The sequence below is a fragment of the Lacerta agilis genome, chromosome 15 (assembly GCF_009819535.1).
Source record: "Lacerta agilis isolate rLacAgi1 chromosome 15, rLacAgi1.pri, whole genome shotgun sequence".
Taxonomy (NCBI): domain Eukaryota; kingdom Metazoa; phylum Chordata; class Lepidosauria; order Squamata; family Lacertidae; genus Lacerta; species Lacerta agilis.
Window position 1 is genome coordinate 19877481 of NC_046326.1, and position 18528 is coordinate 19896008.

Below are 18528 nucleotides of genomic sequence, written 5' to 3' on the forward strand. Positions count from 1 at the left end.
CCTGTCCTTCTCCCCTCAAGTCTTGCCCTGACAGCGCAGCTGCCTCTAGGGTTACAACCGAAGCTCTCTTGAGCTGGAGGGAATAAAGTCCAAGCAGATAGGAGCCCTTTCCTTTGGAAGCACAAAAATAAAAAAAAATCCGTCCGCAACGGGTCAAGTGCTCAAGCGGGGCTTTAAATGGTGACTTCATCGGAACCCGCCACTAAGAGCCACAGGTGGGAGCCATGGCCCAAAACTTGCAGCTGCACAGAGGAGAAAGACTTCCCAAGTCTTACGTACCTTAGTGGGGCTTGGCACTCCAATGAGGAGAAAGACGCTGTCGTCGTCCCAAACAGACGCGTTGAGAGTTTTTTTTTGGGGGGGGGAGGGAAATAGTCTGGTCAACTTGAGGGGCAGGTGCTGTTCTGCCACACCCCTAGAGCCCAGAAGCGCCAACCCCCCCCCCCCCGAGGAAGCAGGAAACTTTGGGGAGGGCAGAGGGTCCTTGCGGTTTGCCCTGGCTTTTCCCCAAGGCTAGCTGCCTGTTGGTGTCTCCCTCCCAACTTCTCCTTCCTTTTTTTACTTACTTTCGAGTCGGACAGCTCTCGCAGGGCTGTGAGTCTCCGGTTGCTGGGGAAACAGCCCTCTTTTTTTTCAAAGGCCTTTCAAGATGCCCAGCGTAAACTCTGGGCTTGGCCGCCCGCCCATGGCTAGGAGCCAGGCAGCAGGGAAACAAGCGGCCAAGGGGAATGCGCTCCGGGGAGAGGAAGCAGCCGCATGGCTTCGCGGCTTGCAAACTCCCTTCCAGAGAGTACTGCTGGGCAGTGGAGGCCAGCCCCTTAGAGGAAATGGGGCAGTGCCCCACCAATTGGCCTTGGCTGGCCCCCCCATCTGCTGCTTCTTTACCTACAACCCACGCAGGGGGTGGTACTGCCTGCCAGCTTCTTCCTCTCCCTCCTGAATCTCAGGGCTTCCCCTTGCAGAACTCAGCAGAGAGGAAGATGGGGACAAAACTAGGATTTGTTGGCTCTGCCCCATCATTGGGCTCTGTCTCCACCCAGGCCTCACCTGCAGCCTCACGCCCCTTTAAACAGCCATGGCTTCCCCCAAAGAATCCTGGGAACTATATGGCAAGAGTCGTTAGGATGCCCCTATTCTCCTCACAGAGCTACAGTTCCCAGAATTCCATGGGAAGGGGGATTGATTGCTAAACCACTCTGGGAACTGTAGCTCTGTAGGGGCAATAGGGGCATCTTAACAACTCTCAGCACCCTTAACAAACCTTTCCCAGCTCTTTCCACCCCACTTTTGCGCAGAATCCCCTCTTCTACACAAGTATCTTTAAACAGAAGGTACAGAAGTCCCATTCTCCTCCTCCTTTACAGCCCTTCTCTTCTGAAAACACCATAAAAGGGGGGGGGGATCTGTTTGCTGTCTCTGCTGATTTCTTAGACCTTATGTGTGTATTATAAAGCATTTATATACTGCTCAGTATTTCAATAATATCTAAGTGGGTTGCTTGCCACCCGAGTGAAAGTATGTGGAACACCACAGACTGGAAAGACAACCTGGGAAACTCCGTGCAGAGAGAAATCAGGAGCAAAGGCACCACAGCCTCCCAGGCTCACCTAAGCATTTAAACCAGCACCATGGCACTTTAAACAATCACAGCTTCCACCTAAAAGTCCCGGGGACTGCAGTTTGCTAAGGGCCCTGAGAGCTGTTAGGACCCCTGACCATTAGGTCCAGTCGTGTCCAACTCTGGGGTTGCGGCGCTCATCTCGTGTTACTGGCCGAGGGAGCCGGTGTACAGCTTCTGGGTCATGTGGCCATTATGACAAAGCTGCTTCTGGCGAACCAGAGCAGCACACGGAAACGCCGTTTACCTTCCCACCGGAGCGGTACCTATTTATCTACTTGCACTTTGACGTGCTTTCAAACTGCTAGGTGGGCAGGAGCTGGGACCGAGCAACGGGAGCTCACCCCGTCGCGGGGATTCGAAGCACCGACCTTCTGATCAGCAAGCCCTAGGCTCTGTGGTTTAACCCACAGCGCCACCCACGTCCCTGAGAGTTGTTAGGAGTCCCCAATTCTCGCAGAGCTATTAATTCCTGGAGCATTTCAATGGTCAATCCCTTTTACTCAGGGAACAATCCCAGGGAACTCTGGGAACTATAGTTCTGCGATGGGAGAAGGGGGTCTCCCAACAACTCTCAGCACCCAAGGCAAACTGCAGTTCCCAGGATTCTTTGCCTGTGTAAAGTGGCATGATACTGCTTTGAACCTACAACACAGATGGGGCCTAAATTATCTCCTCTCCAAGTGCACCAAAGTTCACTTGCCACGCTGAAGCTTCATAACAAATTTTAGCACTGCAGCGTACCTACACAAGAACTTGGCCCACGGAGTTAGTTCTGGTTCTGGATTGTTCCAGAAACTCTGTGGGCCACTGGAAAACCACCACAGGAACAAACCACAACACAGTGGCTAGAACACTACAGATGCCAGAGAACACAACCATCACTTCATCCTGCAGTCATCTCCAGGCTTCCAATCACTGTTCACTCCAAGCAGGCCCCATTTGGCCACAAAGGCCCAACCTGAAAAAGTCTCATGCTACCTCGAGTCCTGCAACTCCACCTGAAGACTGCAGGGCCCTGCCAGCGCACAGAGTTTTGACCGAACAACTCAAGTCTGAAACGGCACCCTGCAACCCACCTGTGGGTGCTGCAGTGATGCAGGCAGGTGCCCTCAGCCATCATCAAAGAAGGGAGGGAGGAAGCTCTTCCAACAGGACCGGAATGCTTTGTGGGTCCAAACAGTGCTCAGCACAACTATCCCGCCAAAATCCAAATTGCTCTACATTTTGAGATCTTTTACCTCTGCAACTTTTTGGACCTCTCACTCTGGAACATCGCCCGCTCGACTCTCAAAGAGATAAATTTGTCTTAACCACACACAGACACCCACACCCTCGCCTGCCACTGCCCTCCTGCAGTCAACAGGTTGGCCCTGGCAAGTGGGGAAAAAAGGGCCTGCAAGGATATAAATTACCGTTTGTGTCCCTGGGGGTCATGTCTTCTTTCCTAGCTCTGAAAGGCAGCTGCTTCTGGGGTGGAACACGCTCTAACCGATCGTTAGCAGTAGAATGAGAACAGGTTTTGCCAGGAGAATCGCCAAGGCAGGATATAATTAACTGGGATGGAATTTGGCACGCGCAGCCGAGCCGACACCTCAGAGCTCAACGCCGGCGCGTCACTATCTTAAGTGATTCCAGTGAAATCATATGCTTAGATTTGCGCAACGAGAAAGCCCAGAGCTCTTTCGCGTGGTTGTGTGCGTGTGCGCACATGACCACACGTGGCCAGAAAAGCATCCCTGTGGCTCTTTCTTGCAGGGTTGAATAAACAAACAAACAAACGAATGAATGAATAAACAAACAAATAAATAAATAAATAAATAAATAAAAGGAAAAGAAAGGGAGATGCTCAGCCACTGCTCAAAAGTAAAAACGCACAGGTGTCCCAAGGAACAGCTGGAGCTCAGGGATACATGCAAGTTTTGCTTGCAAAAAGTCCTGGATTGACTCTCTGGCAAATCCTAGCTGTGACCCCAGTTTCAAACGACAGAAGGTCACTGGTGGCCAGCATGGAGCAGCCTTTGCAGAGGGCAAACATTGGTAAAGGCTGGTGCAGACAGCACTGAGTTGGGCTGCACCCACACCAAACATTTAAAGGATACAGTGGAACCTCGGAAGCTGGATGCTTTTGAACTTGAACGTTTCAGCTCCCGAATGATCGAAAACCGGAAGTGATTGTTCCAGCTTTCGAAAGATTTTCGCAAGCCAAACGTCCGGTGCGGCTTCCGATTGGCTGCAGGGTTCTCCGAACTGTTCCAGAAGTGGAACGGACTCCAGGAATGGATTAAATTCAAAAACCAAGGCAGACTGTATGTAAAGTTGTGGTTCCCACATTGCCAGGGAGCTGGACTGGATGTCCCTTGGCATCCCTTCCAATTCTACAGTTCTATGATTCTACGAAAGCATGGTCTCCACAATGATCCTGAAGAAAGGTCTGGAAACCAAGCCTTATGAGGAACGGTTGAGGGAGCTGAGTATGTTTACCTTTGAAAAGAGGAGACTGAGAGGAGATATGATAGCCATCTTCAAGGAAGATGGAGCAAGCTTGTTTCCTCCTGCTCTGGAGGGTAGGGCCTGAACCAATGCTTCAAGTTACAAGAAAAGAGATTCCGGCTAAATATCAAGAAGAACTTTCTGATGGTACAGTGGAATTGAATCCCTTGGGAGGTTGTGGACTCTCCTTCCTTGAAGGCTTTTAAGCAGAGGTTGGATGGTCTTTGGTCATGGATGCATTAGCTGTGATTCCTGCATTGCAAAGGGGTTGGACTGGATGACCCTCAGGGTCCCTTACAACTCTGTAATTCTGTAACTTTAGTTTAGCAACCACAAAGCTACAATTCCGAGAACCTACAGTTCCCAGGGTTCTTGGGGTGGAGCAGGAAATGAGCTTTAGATGTATTAGGTGGTGTTTATGCAGCCCTAGGTGGTCTGAATGCGTGACTTCAGACTTGCTATGTTCCACGATGGCCCCTATGTGACCCATTTATTGAGAGTTCAGTCCAATTTACTTGCAGGGAGATTAGGCGACTTCAGTTATTTAACCAGCACTCGTTTTGTGGGGAGGTCAGACGATGTTGCATCAAAGCAACAGGCACCTCACACTTTCTAGTGCATCTCACCTCCACTTTCTAAATCTCAAAAAGGCCCAATCTTTTGGGAAAGCAGCTGTGCAGGCAGCCCAAACTGCACAACTATGCCCGGGATACATTACCTTGATATAGTGTGATTTAGTTTGCATTGTATTTGTTTCATTTTTGGATTTTTAAAATTAATAATAATAATAATAATAATAATAATAATAATAATAATACAGGAAGCCTGCAACTTATGTGGGGGTAACATTCCAGGGATTGCACCTAAAGCTAAAATCGTGTATAGTCAAAATACATTACGTGCAATGGCAGGTGGGGTTGCCAAAGTCTTTTTCCTCAGAACCCTGCCCCTTAATTTTTTTTTATAATACTTTGCCCCATGCATAGAGCTGAAAGTGCGCAAATTAAATATGTGTAAGTTGTGGGCTTACTGTATAGCAGTGAAACTTCAATTTGCCAGTATGTGATTAAACCCCACCTCCAAAAAAAGTGACAGTCTGGAGGCACCTCCAGTTCCTCAGTACAAGCCATACTTTTAAAGCAGCTTCCAAAGGATCCTGGGAACTGTAGTTTTCACCCCGCAGAGCTACGATTCCGAGCACCCTTAATAAACTGCAATTCCCAGGATTCTCTGAGGGGAAAGAATGTGCTTTAATATATACGCAGCCTCAGTCTATGTGCTCCCTATGACACCCTTGCAGCAGACAATGGCTGTATATCCAGTATATTTAAAACACACACACACACACACACACACAATTCTGAGCCCTTGTAGTTCCCTTTGCAGAGTTCCGATTCCCAGCTGCCCTTAACAAACCACAGTGCCTGGAATTCTTTGACAGAAGCAATGCGCTTCAAATGCGCACGGAGCCTTCGCCCACGAGAGCAGAGAAAGCCCACCCTAGAAAGCCCAGCACCCGGCCCCAAACCCTTCCCGTGGGGCGCTTACCGTCTGTGACTGCCACGTCTATGAGAGCTTCGTTCCCTGTGATGTTAGAAGCAACTTAGCATCATACCATTGTGGCTGCTCCGGCTGCAGGGAGGAGGGAAGGAGACAGCAGGTGAGATACACAGATACACACACACAAAGACACACACGCGCCTGCATCCCGTGGGAACTCAGGCTCAGGCAAACGGCAGGAGGGAGAGCGTGGCAATACTGAGAAAGTCCCTGGGGGTGGAAGAGGGAACTTGGGCCACTTCCTTGACTTGGCGTGGCTTCTTCTCTCTCCCTTCCTCTCTCTCTCTCTCTCTCTCTCTCTCTCTCTCTCTCTCTGTCTCCCAGGCGTCACCAGGATCAAGGATGCCTGCCACATTTTTGGAGCACCTCCTCACCTAATGGCTTCAAAGGGCTTGGGAGGTGTTGCGGTTCACCCCGGCCAGGTATGCAATCATCATTCCCACACTGCGGAGGCGAGGATTCGGGAGGCTCTCAAAGGGGAGTGGCCGGCTTGCAATTCCCGCAGCCCATTAGGAGGGAGAGGAAGCCAAGAGCGACTCAACAGGTATAGAGCCCATTACCTTCCACCACTGGAGGCAATGTGATTCTGAAGACCAGTTGCTGGAAACCAAAGGAGTGCTTAGGGGGCATCTGCATAGCCACTGTAAGAACAGGAAGCTGGACCAGACCGCCCCCCCCCTTTGGCCTGACCCAGCAGGGCTTGTCTTAGAATCAAAGAACTGTAGAGTTCGGAAGGGACCTTGACAATCATTTGGTCCAACCCCCTGCAATGCAGGAACCGAACCCGCGACCTCGGTGTTATCAGCACCATGCTTATGTAACTGTTGGGAGGCGCTGTAGCTCAGAGGTACAACACAAGGTTCCATTTCTGGAATCTCCAGGCAGGGCTAGGAAAAAAACCCCACCTTGCTTTAAACTCTGGGCAGCTACCGCCAGTTGCTGTAGTCAATACTGAGCTAGGTGGACAGGTGTCTGACTTGGCCCATGGCAGCTTCTTACATTCCTAATTAAGTCAGTCACTACAATGAGGACTAGAATCTTAGAAAGGCCTTTTCCTCAGCACTGGGTGACCTCAGCTAGGCAGCTGTTGTGCTCAGGTCCTGTTCGCAGGTTTCCCATCTGGTTGGGTTGGCCACAATAAAAACAGGGTGCTGGATTTGATGGCTACTCTTCAAGTTCGTCTTCTTATGAAAACCCATGTGGTGTAGTGGTTAAAATGTCGGGCTGGAACCAGGGGGACCAGGGTTCATGTTTTCTCTGCCACTACACCCCTGGTGGACTCAGAAGCTTGCTTGCTATATTCTGACATTTTGACTGGTAATAATAATAGGACCTGGGGAGCTTTTGTGTTTCTTCTTTAAGAGAAGTGGTACTTGAACCCTTCAGCCATGCATGCTAATATAACCCCCTGTCCATCTGCTTAACAACCTGTTTGATGGGTGTATCCATCAAAAAAGTAAGGCTTTTTTTGCCATGCAGAGGAGTGGCAAACAGCAACATGGAAGATTGCATCACTGGCCCTGCTATGAAATAAGTAATAATGGTGTTTCAGCATCGCTGCATTACACCATTAGCCTCTGCTAAGTAACTATCATCTTCAGCGACCAGGCTTTCTAGAAAAAAAGGGTGGGAAAGGGATCTATTATTTTTTTTGAAACAGAGCTGTGAACAGGAAGAGGGTGATCTTTTGAATGCTTCAGCCCATCAACACAGACGCTTGACTTAAACAGGTACTTGTGGGCAGGTTAACCCTTGAGGACTAGTAACTTCCTTTGCTTTATTTGAGAGGGAGCATAACCAGCCTGGAAACCATCACGAACGCCAGCTATTTATTATTCTACTTAAATGTTGCTCGACTACAGTTCCCATCATCCTTGACTATTTGGCCATGCTGGTTGAGACCAATGGGCTACCAGTTCACAACTACAGATTTAAAATTAACTTTAAACTATTGCTTATTATTGAACAGAATCCTGCCTTTCCTATGGCTACCAAGTAAAAGGACTAGAAACTTGGTACTTTATGTATGTGCCTTTGTTTTTGTTTTATTGTAAACTCATTGTTTCCCCCTACAACAGTCACTACTGGTAACATGAAAGCTTGGTTGCTCTCAAGAACTTCTGACATGGATGCTAGCCGCAGCTAGGATATCAGAAGACCAGCAATGAAAACTTGAAAAATCTGCAATTGTCTTCGTGTTATAAGAACTTGTGGACTACTGACTATCGTGGAGGAAAATAACACATAAATTGCAGAGGGATGAAGAACCCAAAATGCTTCTAAGTCACCTGGTGGGATTTTATTTCTTATGCTTCAGACTTAAGATGCCCAGCATTCACCAGGTACACCTGATGGGAAATATGGATGTCTTGAATTATATTACCGGTACTACTCCTTCCTCTTATTATTTTTGGCTTGCTTTGCAGAGGGTAGGGTGTAATGAATGCCCTGTTACTGCACCTTTGGGTTGTTAGTAAGTGGTCATTATGCTACAAAAAAGAAAGAAAGAGAAGAAATAATCTAGCCAGTTGCTGAAAATGCAAAGCTAGCCACTTTCGGGCTCTTTTAACTCTTCCTGATTCCTCTGGATGGGAGTTTTCGCCTCAGCTGTGACTCAAGCGTCACAGATCACGCCTTGGTGGCTGTCCCCTATAATTAAGTGTCCCGGCAAAGGGGTCAATAGTCGAAAAGGCCACTGAGGGTGAGGGAAAAGAGAGAAAGAAAACCTTCAAGATGTTTTCCATCCTCTGTGATCAGAGAATAGGCTGTTTTCTTCCCCCATTCTCTTTTCCATAACAGCCTGGAGGGTTCTCTCGGAGGCCCTCCAGCTGGTGTTGTACTGGCATGGCTGTTTTGCAACAACAACAACAACAACAACAACAACCCTCGCAACGTTTTGACCTGTTGCTGTTTTGAACCAGATATTTAGGGCCAAACTCCACAAGAAGCAGGAGATCCACTATCGGATCTCCCTGCGTGGCTATTTTTAGTGAAAAACAGCTGCGGAGGCAGGCCCCGATTTGAAGGGGGCAGCAACAGGGGCTGGGGGGAGTTTATTCCTTTCCCCCTAGTGTAGTTCCCAAGCTAAACATTTACACCCCTAACCTTGAAGCTGCTATTTACCCCACGGGGGGGGGGGAGGCTGGACGGGGTAAGAGTTAACTCACCCTATGCCATTTCACCTGTCTACGTTGGCTTACACTCAGGTAACAGGGACACAGGGCTCCCTGAGGTATGGTAGTGACAGTCAGGGTCAACCCAAGACATTTTGTTGCTTGAGGACCAAAGGATGATACCTTCCCTAATTCCACGTACAAAAGCCCACAAGGCTGCAACTGAGGCCTCACCAGCACTACAGCAGGATCATACCACTTTAAACAGCCGTGGCTTCCCCCAAAGGGCACTGGAAACTGTTTAAGGGTTCTTAGAGTTGTCAGGATTCTTATATTTCCCTCGTAGAGCTACAGTTCCCAGAGTTCCTTGGGAAGAGGGACTGGGTTGTTCAACTGCTCTGCAAACTGTAGCGCCAAGACGAATCTGATTCTGGCTGCAACTTCACGGCCACTCAGTCCTATTGAATTCAACAAGGCTTACTCTCCGGTAAGTGGGGTTAGAACAGGTGTAGGGGACCTTTGGTCCTCCAGCTGTTGTTGCTGGACTACAACTCCCATCAGTCTTCCCAGGGATGATGGGAGTTGTAGTGCAGCATAATCTGGAGAGTCAAATGTTCCCTACATCTGGGTTTGAAGTTCAACTGGACTCGCTTGCAGATAAAAGTCATTACAGAATGAATGAAACTATAGAAACTGAATGAGGTGAAGCGAGGTGAAGGATTGGGAAAACTCTCAAACAAACCCTGCTTTTGCTGCTGTTTACCATTTGTGCTGTTGCAGCGGGAATTATGTTGATTTATTTGTTTAGTATTGTTCACTGCCATCGTGATATTGACTCTTAGCTGCACTGAGAACCCTGTTTCGGAGGATGATGCAGGAATATATGTTTGTTCCAGAAGATGTTGGACTATGACTCCCAACTGACAAATGTCTGTGCTGGCTGGGGCTCATGGGAGTTGTAGTCCAAAACCTCCAGGCTGTGTGTGAGTTTGTGGAGCAAAGGATTGCTAATAGAATTCTCAGCGCCCACAGCAAACCGCAGTTCCCAGGATCCTCTGGGAGAAGCCATGACAGTTGAACTGCTATAGAACTGACTCAAATATCTGGCCTAGCTCTTTGCAAAGGACGGCGATGAAACCCCAGCAATGGAAAACCCTGCCGCCAAGCTCAAGACAACTTGGGGCCAGCACACAGCACTCTGCACATGCCTAGAGTACACTCCAAGGAGAGCATGCTACAGACCTTTATCGTCATGGCATACACTCTAGGGCTGGCATTAAGAACAGGTGTCTGTGCACTAGGAGAGGGCCAAGTAGTAAAGACCAGAGCTGGGATCAACTGAAGGGAGAAGGACAAAGAGATGGTTTGCCCAACACGAGATGGAGAGCTGGCACAGGAAAATTCCTTATACCGCATTTGCCCAACTGGTATCGTCTACCAGCATTCTTGGCTGGTCCATTAGGGCAAATGGGGCACTTGCCCTACCAACCTCAGTCTGCCCTCAGCTGCTTCCTTAGAGCCAATCAGGCTGTCACCTTCCTCCACCTGAGCCTCAATGTTCTCCTAGCGAGGAGGAGGAGGATGGGAACAAAACTAGGCTGTGTTTCACATTGCATTTGTAGATCACTGTACACACTGGGGGCGGGGGGTGTCTTCACTCGAGGCACATGACCCGATTCGTTTCCCGCGAAACACCCCACACCCCACCCAAACTCCGATTCAGTGAAGCTGCCCGCTGCTCATGCGCAATGGCTGTTTCACCTGCGCATGCTTCATCTCAACGGCAGCTTATGTTTTCAGATTGGATGGAGGCTGGTTTGAGGGACGACACATGAATCAGTTTCTCGAGAAGCTACAGGATGAGGCGGATTGTGGCCAAAGTTATGCATAGGCAGCTTCAAACACGAGTGGCAGGAACTTACTGGAGTCAGAGTAAATGTTAATACTGGCTCTGGCTTCACCTTCACTTGGCCTCCTTGCCTTCTGCCATACTGATCCTGATAGGCACCAGCAACCATCCAGCGACCTTCAAGCCCGGGTCCCCGGATATTGTTGGACTACAACTCCCATCATCCCTCTCCACTAGCTAAACTGGCTGGGGATGATGGGAGTTGTAGTCCAACAGTGTATGAGGACTAGGGCTGGGCGATATATCATCCAAAACCGGTTTGAAGTCCATATCATGATATCGGTTTCATGATTGTTGACCTGGCTAAACATTGCAAATCGTGTGCGTGCGTGCGTGTGTTTGTGTGTGTGTGTGTGTGTGTGTGTGCTATGCAAAAATCACAATGTGGAAAAAACCCTGAAGCCAGCCAATGCCTCTACATAGCTCCATCCTTATTTCAGACATCGTGATGTATCAGTATATCACAATGTTGAAAACCAGATATCGCCCAGCCCTACTTGGGACCCAAAATAGAAGAATGATAGCCTACTCTGACTGGCTGAGCCTCTCTGGGGTCTCAAGCAGAGAGAGAAATCTCTCCCATCACGTGATCCCTTTTAAATGAGGGACTGAACCCGGGACCTTCTATGGCCCCTCCCCCAATTAACATAGGTGGTACCTATCCACCTGGTCCAATATGGTCTACTCTGACTGGCAGCAGCATCTTTTGTCTTTTCATTCAACTGCTACTTGATCCTTTTATTAAAAAACTGGAGATGCCAGGGACTGGATCTGGCACCGTCCACAACACCAAGCAGGCCCTCTCCCTACAGAACAATGGCCTCTACGCAAAAATTTAAAGCCACAGCTGCTCCTCCCAACCACCACTTCCAGAGCACAAGAGCCCGTCACTTTCTCTGCACAACCACTGGCTCCCACTGACCACCAGGGCACCAAGGAAGTTTGCAGCTGGGCTCTTTAAGGTTGTGGGGGCCTCTGCCATCTAATGTCAGAGAGCACCACCAGCTTCTGGGCTTTCTGCCGGCGGGCATTTTCTTTTTGCAAAGAATACACCAGGGACCCTTCCCTGCATTGCAACAAATTTCAGCAACACCCCCAAGCAGACTGGATTTCCATCAAACACCCCAACACCCCACTGCTTCCTGGGTGTGCTGACTTAAAGGAGTGAGAGCCTCACGAACTTAACTGTGCAAGGACAGGGGAACCGACAGCCTCGGGAGGTGATGGACTCGCCATCCTTGAAGGTTGGATGGCCACCGGTCAGGAATTCTTAATCTGTGATTCTTGCATTGCAAGGGGTTGGACTAGATGGCCCCTGGGGTCCCTTCCAACTCTACAATTCGATGAATTCCATGACACCAATTCCTGCACTTTAATGCCCCAGCATACACCCTCCTGAACAAGTGGGGTGTTTTGTTTTGTTTAAGTTACAACTTCAGCCCAGGTCGAAAGCAAGGACATTGTAAAGGCAGCGGAAACAGGCAGGAAGGGGGAAATGGACTCTGCAACCAGTGGTTAAGAACAGAGGCTGACCAGTCAAGCAACAACTATCTGCTAGCCCAATCAGCTTGCTGTGGACCAGTGTTTCCCAAACTTGGGTCTCCAGCTCACCAGACTTGGTGAGCAATATAGTTCCACAACATCTGGAGGGCACCACGTTGGCGATTGCTGCTCTTGACGCAGCTGGCTGCCTGCTACCGTTCTACTCTGCCTGAGATAAAGCATTTTGCACATGCCAATAACAATAATAATTTATTTATACCCCACCCATCTGGCTGGGTTTCCCCAGCCACTCTGGGCGGCTCCCAACAGAATATTAAAAACACAATAAAACATCAAACATTAAAAACTTCCCTAAAGTTTGCCGATTCCTACAAACACCTATAACCGGTCCGAAATAAAGAGGTTTATCAAAGTTTTAAAAATAATAATAATAATAATAATAATAATAATAATAATAATAATAATAATAATAAATTCCCCACTTTGGATTGCTTAACAAATGCATTACTGGGAGAGTAATTTGAGTAAACGCATAAACCTCCTACCCCCACAAAACATCTCATCCTAGGAAGAAACAGAGTTGTTTTGGGACTTGGTCGAGCTATTTAAGGGTCCCTCTTTAAACAGCCCTCCAGCCTCCCGCCCCGGTTTGTACCCACCTGTGCGCATGGAACAACGGGCCTGAGGAGTAGTGGCATGGGGCTCAGTTCTGTCTCCGCAAGGTGCTTTTTCTGCGGCAGGATCGGGTGGAGAGAAAAAAAAGGTAGGTTACAGAGCCAGTAGGTACTAACCTGTTTGTGAAAGTCAGATTTGTGTGTGTGTGTGTGGTGGGGGGGGGTGGTGGTTTAGGGTTTTTTTGGCAGTTAAAGAGAGGGGCGGGGGGGGGAGATCTCAACAAGCAGCTCAACTTCTCCGGCACAGAATGAACTCGAATGCCTTTCAGTAGTGGTGTAGTCCACAGCAGAAATTCACAGCTCAGGTTACCAGCCAGATAAATATAGTGTCTTATCTGACCTCACAGGATGGCTGGAGCACTCTCACATTCCAGCGTGGGGAGACTTAAAGGGGCAGCGCAGGAGGGGCCCAGCCAGGCGGGGAGGGGGGGGGCTCATCTCTGATAGAAAGGTGGGGGGGGGTGCAGACAGGACTAGACTCATGGTTGACATGAAGGAAGAGGGCATTGGGGATAGCAAGTGAGTAAGATGTTACCAGAAAGAGAACTAAGGTGAACAGAAGGATATGGTTGGAGAGGAACGGCTGAGAAACGGGCAAGCAAATTCATAAGGACAAGAAGCCCACCCACCCCTCCTTTTTTAAAGTAAAACTGTTATTCACAGGTTGCTGCAGACTGCCCTCAATATCAGTTTTTGGAGCGGCTCTTGCTGTTCATTTTAAGCTTTATTTTGGTGCGCACATAGCCTCTTGCTGTTTTGTTTTTGTTAAAAGCACTTGTAAAACAATAATTGAAATTATTATGATAATAACTCCATATTCATATGAGGAAGTGAGCAGCACACGCACAGAGCCTTGATGAACTGGCGTGGCGCCCCTTAGGCGCAGATAGTATCTCTCATCCTCAGTTCCGTCATCTGTAAAATGGGAACATTAGCACAACCTGCCTAGCAGCGTGACGGGCATTGTCGCAATGACAGGTGGGAGACAGGGGCGTTACAATGCCCTGAACTTTGGGAGCAGAAATCTAGGGCAATCAGCCAACATGCTTCCCATTGGGTAAAGGAGCTGCAGGGTGTCACAGGTTAAAGGAAGGAAAAAGGGGGACACTTTTAACCCACTTGGAACCGTTTTCAGAGGGATGTGAGGCTCCCCCCTAGGAAAGTCTTTAGAGAAGGACTTAGGGCAGGCTGGGCTAGCCAGGGGCACCTCCAGATTTTGCTGTACTACAACTCCCATCAGCCCCAGCTGATGTAGTGCAGCAGTATTATTTGGAGGGCCCCAGTTGAAGAACGCCCTTAAGATGCAAACAAATCCACATAGCAACACAACACAAGAGAGGCGGATCCAGGGCTTGGGCTGGCTGCCCCAGGGCTTATTCCAGGCACTGACTCAGACTGCAATAACAGGCAGAGATTCCTCAACGCCAGCTTCATCATTCCTGGTGTTAACAACAGCTCTGGCTTCTGAGTCACATGCACCTAAGCGCAGACAGAGAGCCCAGGCAGGGCTCAAAAGGCTTGAGGCTGCAGCTGAATAGGGAAAACCAAATTTTGCCCGCAGGAGCTCCAGCAAGCAGCTAATAGAGAACGCTGCCTTGCCCAGTGAGGATCCGCAATGGGTGTTTCCTGACATCCTGTCCCAGAGCTGGAGTACGGTGATGGAGGTTAAGCCGAAACGGTCTTCCACCATCTGGCTGACCGTGCGCAGCTCTCCGGAGTACAGAGAGCAATCGGGTGAGCCACCAACTTCAAAAAAAGAGGACAAAACTAAGTTTTATTTAAACTCCTAGGATGCATTCAAGACAACTTCTAGAACTTGCAGCATGCAAGGAGTTGGGGGGAAGAGTATACACACCGGATGGAAGGGGGCAAACTCGTTTTATTATTACATTTATATTCCACTTTTTGTCCAGGATGGTTAGGCTCCCTGTTATCTCCCTGTCATCCTCACAAACATGAAAGGTAGGCAAGGCTAGGAGTTGATGGCAGGCATCTCAGCCCAGTGGGGGTTTGAAGCCTGGTCTCCCCCAAGTCTTGGCCTGACGCTCTGTTAAGTGACTCCCTGCAGCTCTTTAATCTCAGGGTCGTGGGTTCGAGCCCCACGCTGGGCAAAAGATTCCTGCATTGCAGAGGGGCTGGACTAAATGGTCCTCATGGTCCCTCTTCCAGTTCTACAATTCTATGCAACGAATCTGAAAGGAAGCTGGATAAATAGACGATTAAGTTTCACCTCTCCAGACGTTATGCAAAAGCAAATCAAAATGAAGGCTCAATTGAAAATAATAATTGCCTGGAAGTGACTAGCAAGAGAGAAATGAAAAGTAGTGTTCTGTGATGCTTCTGAGCATGTGCAGAGAGCCTTTTCCTGACTACCTCGGTGGGTGCAGTCTGTCTCCATACACAATCAAGAGTCCTTACCCTGGAGAAGGGCCTTTCACATATGGGACTGGACCCCATCGCACGCTATCTTAGACCCTAAACTTGATAATATTATTAATAATGATGATGGTGATAGCGGCTTCTAATCTCTATGTCGGTTGCCTGCCGTTGGCTATCTCCCCTCCCCACGTACTTTCATTTAATCCGCCAGTGAGTAACCTGGGACAGCTCTGTATCCCTGGGTCAGATGGGAGCTAGTAACTTGGGAAAAGGCGAACGCGCGTCGGGGAAGGCTACCGTAACGGCACAAGAGTTTCTCCAAGCCACGGAAATACACACCCGGCCCCGATGCTTCGCCACGCCTTCAATCTCGAGGAGGGGCCCAACTCCGAAGTTGCCGCGGGCGTCGGGCGTCTCTAACCCGGGCGAAGGGAAGCGCCTCCCCCGCCCCGCCTGCCCGTGGTTAGGGGTGGGGATCGGGGCGCGCCCCGCACTCACCTGGCTCTCTCCTGGGGGGACGAGCCGAACCCGGCCGGCTCCATGGAGCCGCTTTCCCAGCCGCCGGCGCCTGATGTCACAATCCGGGCGCAGCTGACGCGCCGCGGGGCCAGAAGCGACACCCGCGTCCCGGAGAGCCCCGCGGGGCGGCGCGCGCGGGGAAGAGAGAAGGCAGGACCGGGAGCCGGAGAGAGGGAAGGAACGGAGCAGGGAGAAGCAAACCTTAGGTTTTCCGGAGCTGGCTGCAGTAGCTGCACGCGAGCTAGAAATGCACTCTGCACGCGCTCAGAGAACGCGCAGCTCCTTATTGCTTTAATAGCACGCCTTTCTCCCAGTGCAGGACCCCCTAGCGGCTCACGGCATAAACAAACAAACAAAAAAAAAACCCACACAGGAGATATATATTAAAAATGTAGGTCACCCTGTTTAAGAGCAGCACCCCCTTGAAAGCACAAAAAAGTGTTTTGCTGTTTGCTTTCGAAACGAGTAATCTATTAAGGTTTTCGCGGTTTTTTGTTTTCTTTTTACAACGGCATAGCAAGCGACCCGCCTCCTTCTGAATAAAGCTGCAGTCCCATTGTTTTTTTATGGATCGGGTGCGCTGCTGGCCGTTTACGCACACGCGCAGAGGCAACCGTAGTGGCAACGACGCGCAACCTACTGTGAACTCCAATTAAACTAAGCCGGGATTCCGCCTGGCCACGTGGTCGAGCCCGCCACGCGTATATAATACTTCCATGGCCGAGGCTATGGTACAGGAAGGGGCGGATCGTGAGTGGAGGAAAGCGTCCTTACCGATCCATTCTATATATGCATTTCCTCGGAAGTAAAAACCGCTGTGTTCAACTTGGGATCGGTGTATCAGCTTTGGAAGATCGAACTACAGTACACCGCAGGGGAATGCAGCAGATTGTTGGAGTGAACTTTGTCGATAGAGAGGTTCTGGAGCTCAGGCCCGGACTGGAAAGCAGCCTCCCGCCGCATCTGCTGCTTGTTTTAAAGGAGATCTTGAAATGCAATCCCTTTTCTTAAAAAAACAAAACCCCGTTAAAAGTGCCAGATTTATTATTGCAGTTTTTATAGGGTTGGCATTCATTTTTCACAGTGGCCTAACATGCAAAAATCAGAATTAAGTGGGTGCAGGTGTCTTTTATCTTCCGGCAGGACATGAAATGGTGGGAGAAGCTACTGCTTCCTGTTAACTATGCATGCACATTAAAGAAATAAATTGGGGGCTGGTAGCAAGGTTTGCCATTTCTGCTCACCCTCCAAAGACAATAGTAGCAGCTCAACTTCATTCAAGGCAGGCCCTTCTGAAAGCCAAACATTGATCTAATAATCGGACTCCAACCAGATGTGGAATTCAACAACCTAAGGATTTATTGTGTGCAGACAGATTATCTAAGGGATGTGCACATAACAACACGCAGCGATCTACTTGTTCATTTGAAGCAGCACAACAAAAATTTAACACATTAACAACTCATTTTGCATTTTCAGTTGCAGGGGTGTAAATATTGGAACCTTCCTTTAAAAAAAAAAATAGTTCTGCTATGTATGGGGTGTTAGAAAAGTCCTCTCTCCTAGCAAGAGCAGTGTCTACATTAAAGTGCTGTTCAAGGTTCATGGGATGGAGGGGCATTTTGTGTGCCCGTAGCACAGGGATGGGGAATAAATTTGATTGCATTTAAAGACAAATCTGTCGAATTCGTGTTTTCTGAAACAGCGTTAGAACATTGAGATTGGCTCTTATCTATTGCAGCACAGTTTTCCAGCCAAAACATGTTTATGAAAATGCTTACCTTAGTGAAAAAAGCCATACAAAAATGTCATTGTTTTAGGGTAAGTTGCTTGCAAGAATGTGTACGTTAGTCAAAACTGCATGCAAAAATGAGCAGTTTAAGGGAAATTTGTGCTAAAAATGGTGAAGGATTCCCTGGAGAATTTTTTTGCTTTTTAATATATTTTTTTTGCTGCAAAATGTAGACAAATTTAGACTGGTAAAATGGTGATTTGGTTTGGCCCAGATGATTGCCTTCTCAGACCGCTAGATGGCAGCGCAAGGCAGCCCTTTGCTGTAATGTTTTTTTATCTGTCAGGAGGACTTCAGTGCTAAAGGTGGATCTCATCTTTCTCTCTGGTGAAATCTAGGAATTGAAAAGGCACCTGGTCATCTGGAGAGGGCACTGGAGGTGAAAGGCAAACCCTCACCCCTGCTTCTCGTACTCCATTCTAAATCATAGTTGTGGCATCCCCTATGGCTCCTCGAGGCTCGGCACCCAGTGCAACTGAACGGGTTGTGCTCCCCTAAATTCATCTCTGCCCCTCTAATCCTGACCTGCTTACCAGCAGTTTGATTTGCAGACGCCAGCTGGTGAAACTGTACATTCTAATCCATTATCAGTAAGGCCGGCTTCAGGTATGTAAGGGTGTGGCCTGACCACTAAACGGGCACTGAAAAATGTGAGTTTTTTGCTGAAAAATTCTGCAAAACTATTGCAAAACATTGGCACTGGTTGGGGTGGAATCGGAAAATGTTGGATTTTTGGGTGTTACTTACAGATGCTTGTTTGATGTATGGTTTGGTTTGGTAGGCACTGAAAAATGCAGGTTTTGTATTTGCAAAATGCTGCAAAACAACCGCAGAACATTGGCACCAGTTTGGAGAGGACCCAAAATTGTGGGATTCGTAGTTAATGAAGTTCACAAAGTGCCGCAGGTCCACACCACTGTTGGAAACACCAGTGCAGAAAATGCAAACGGCTGTTGATTAAATACTGA

General features: G+C 48.7%; 1 protein-coding gene across 1 annotated transcript in view; it reads right to left on the bottom strand.

Annotated features, from left to right (window-relative positions):
• The window catches only part of USP2 (ubiquitin specific peptidase 2), a 70957-nt gene extending 55061 nt beyond the window's left edge, over positions 1-15896 (bottom strand). Inside the window, exons 1-2 of the mRNA XM_033171726.1 lie at positions 15748-15896; positions 12856-12927 (exon numbers count right to left, since the gene is read on the bottom strand). Coding sequence (XP_033027617.1) covers positions 12856-12865 — 10 coding nt within the window. The 5' untranslated portion in view covers positions 12866-12927; positions 15748-15896. The remainder of the gene's footprint in view (positions 1-12855; positions 12928-15747) is intronic.
• Between the last annotated feature and the right edge of the window lie 2632 nt (positions 15897-18528).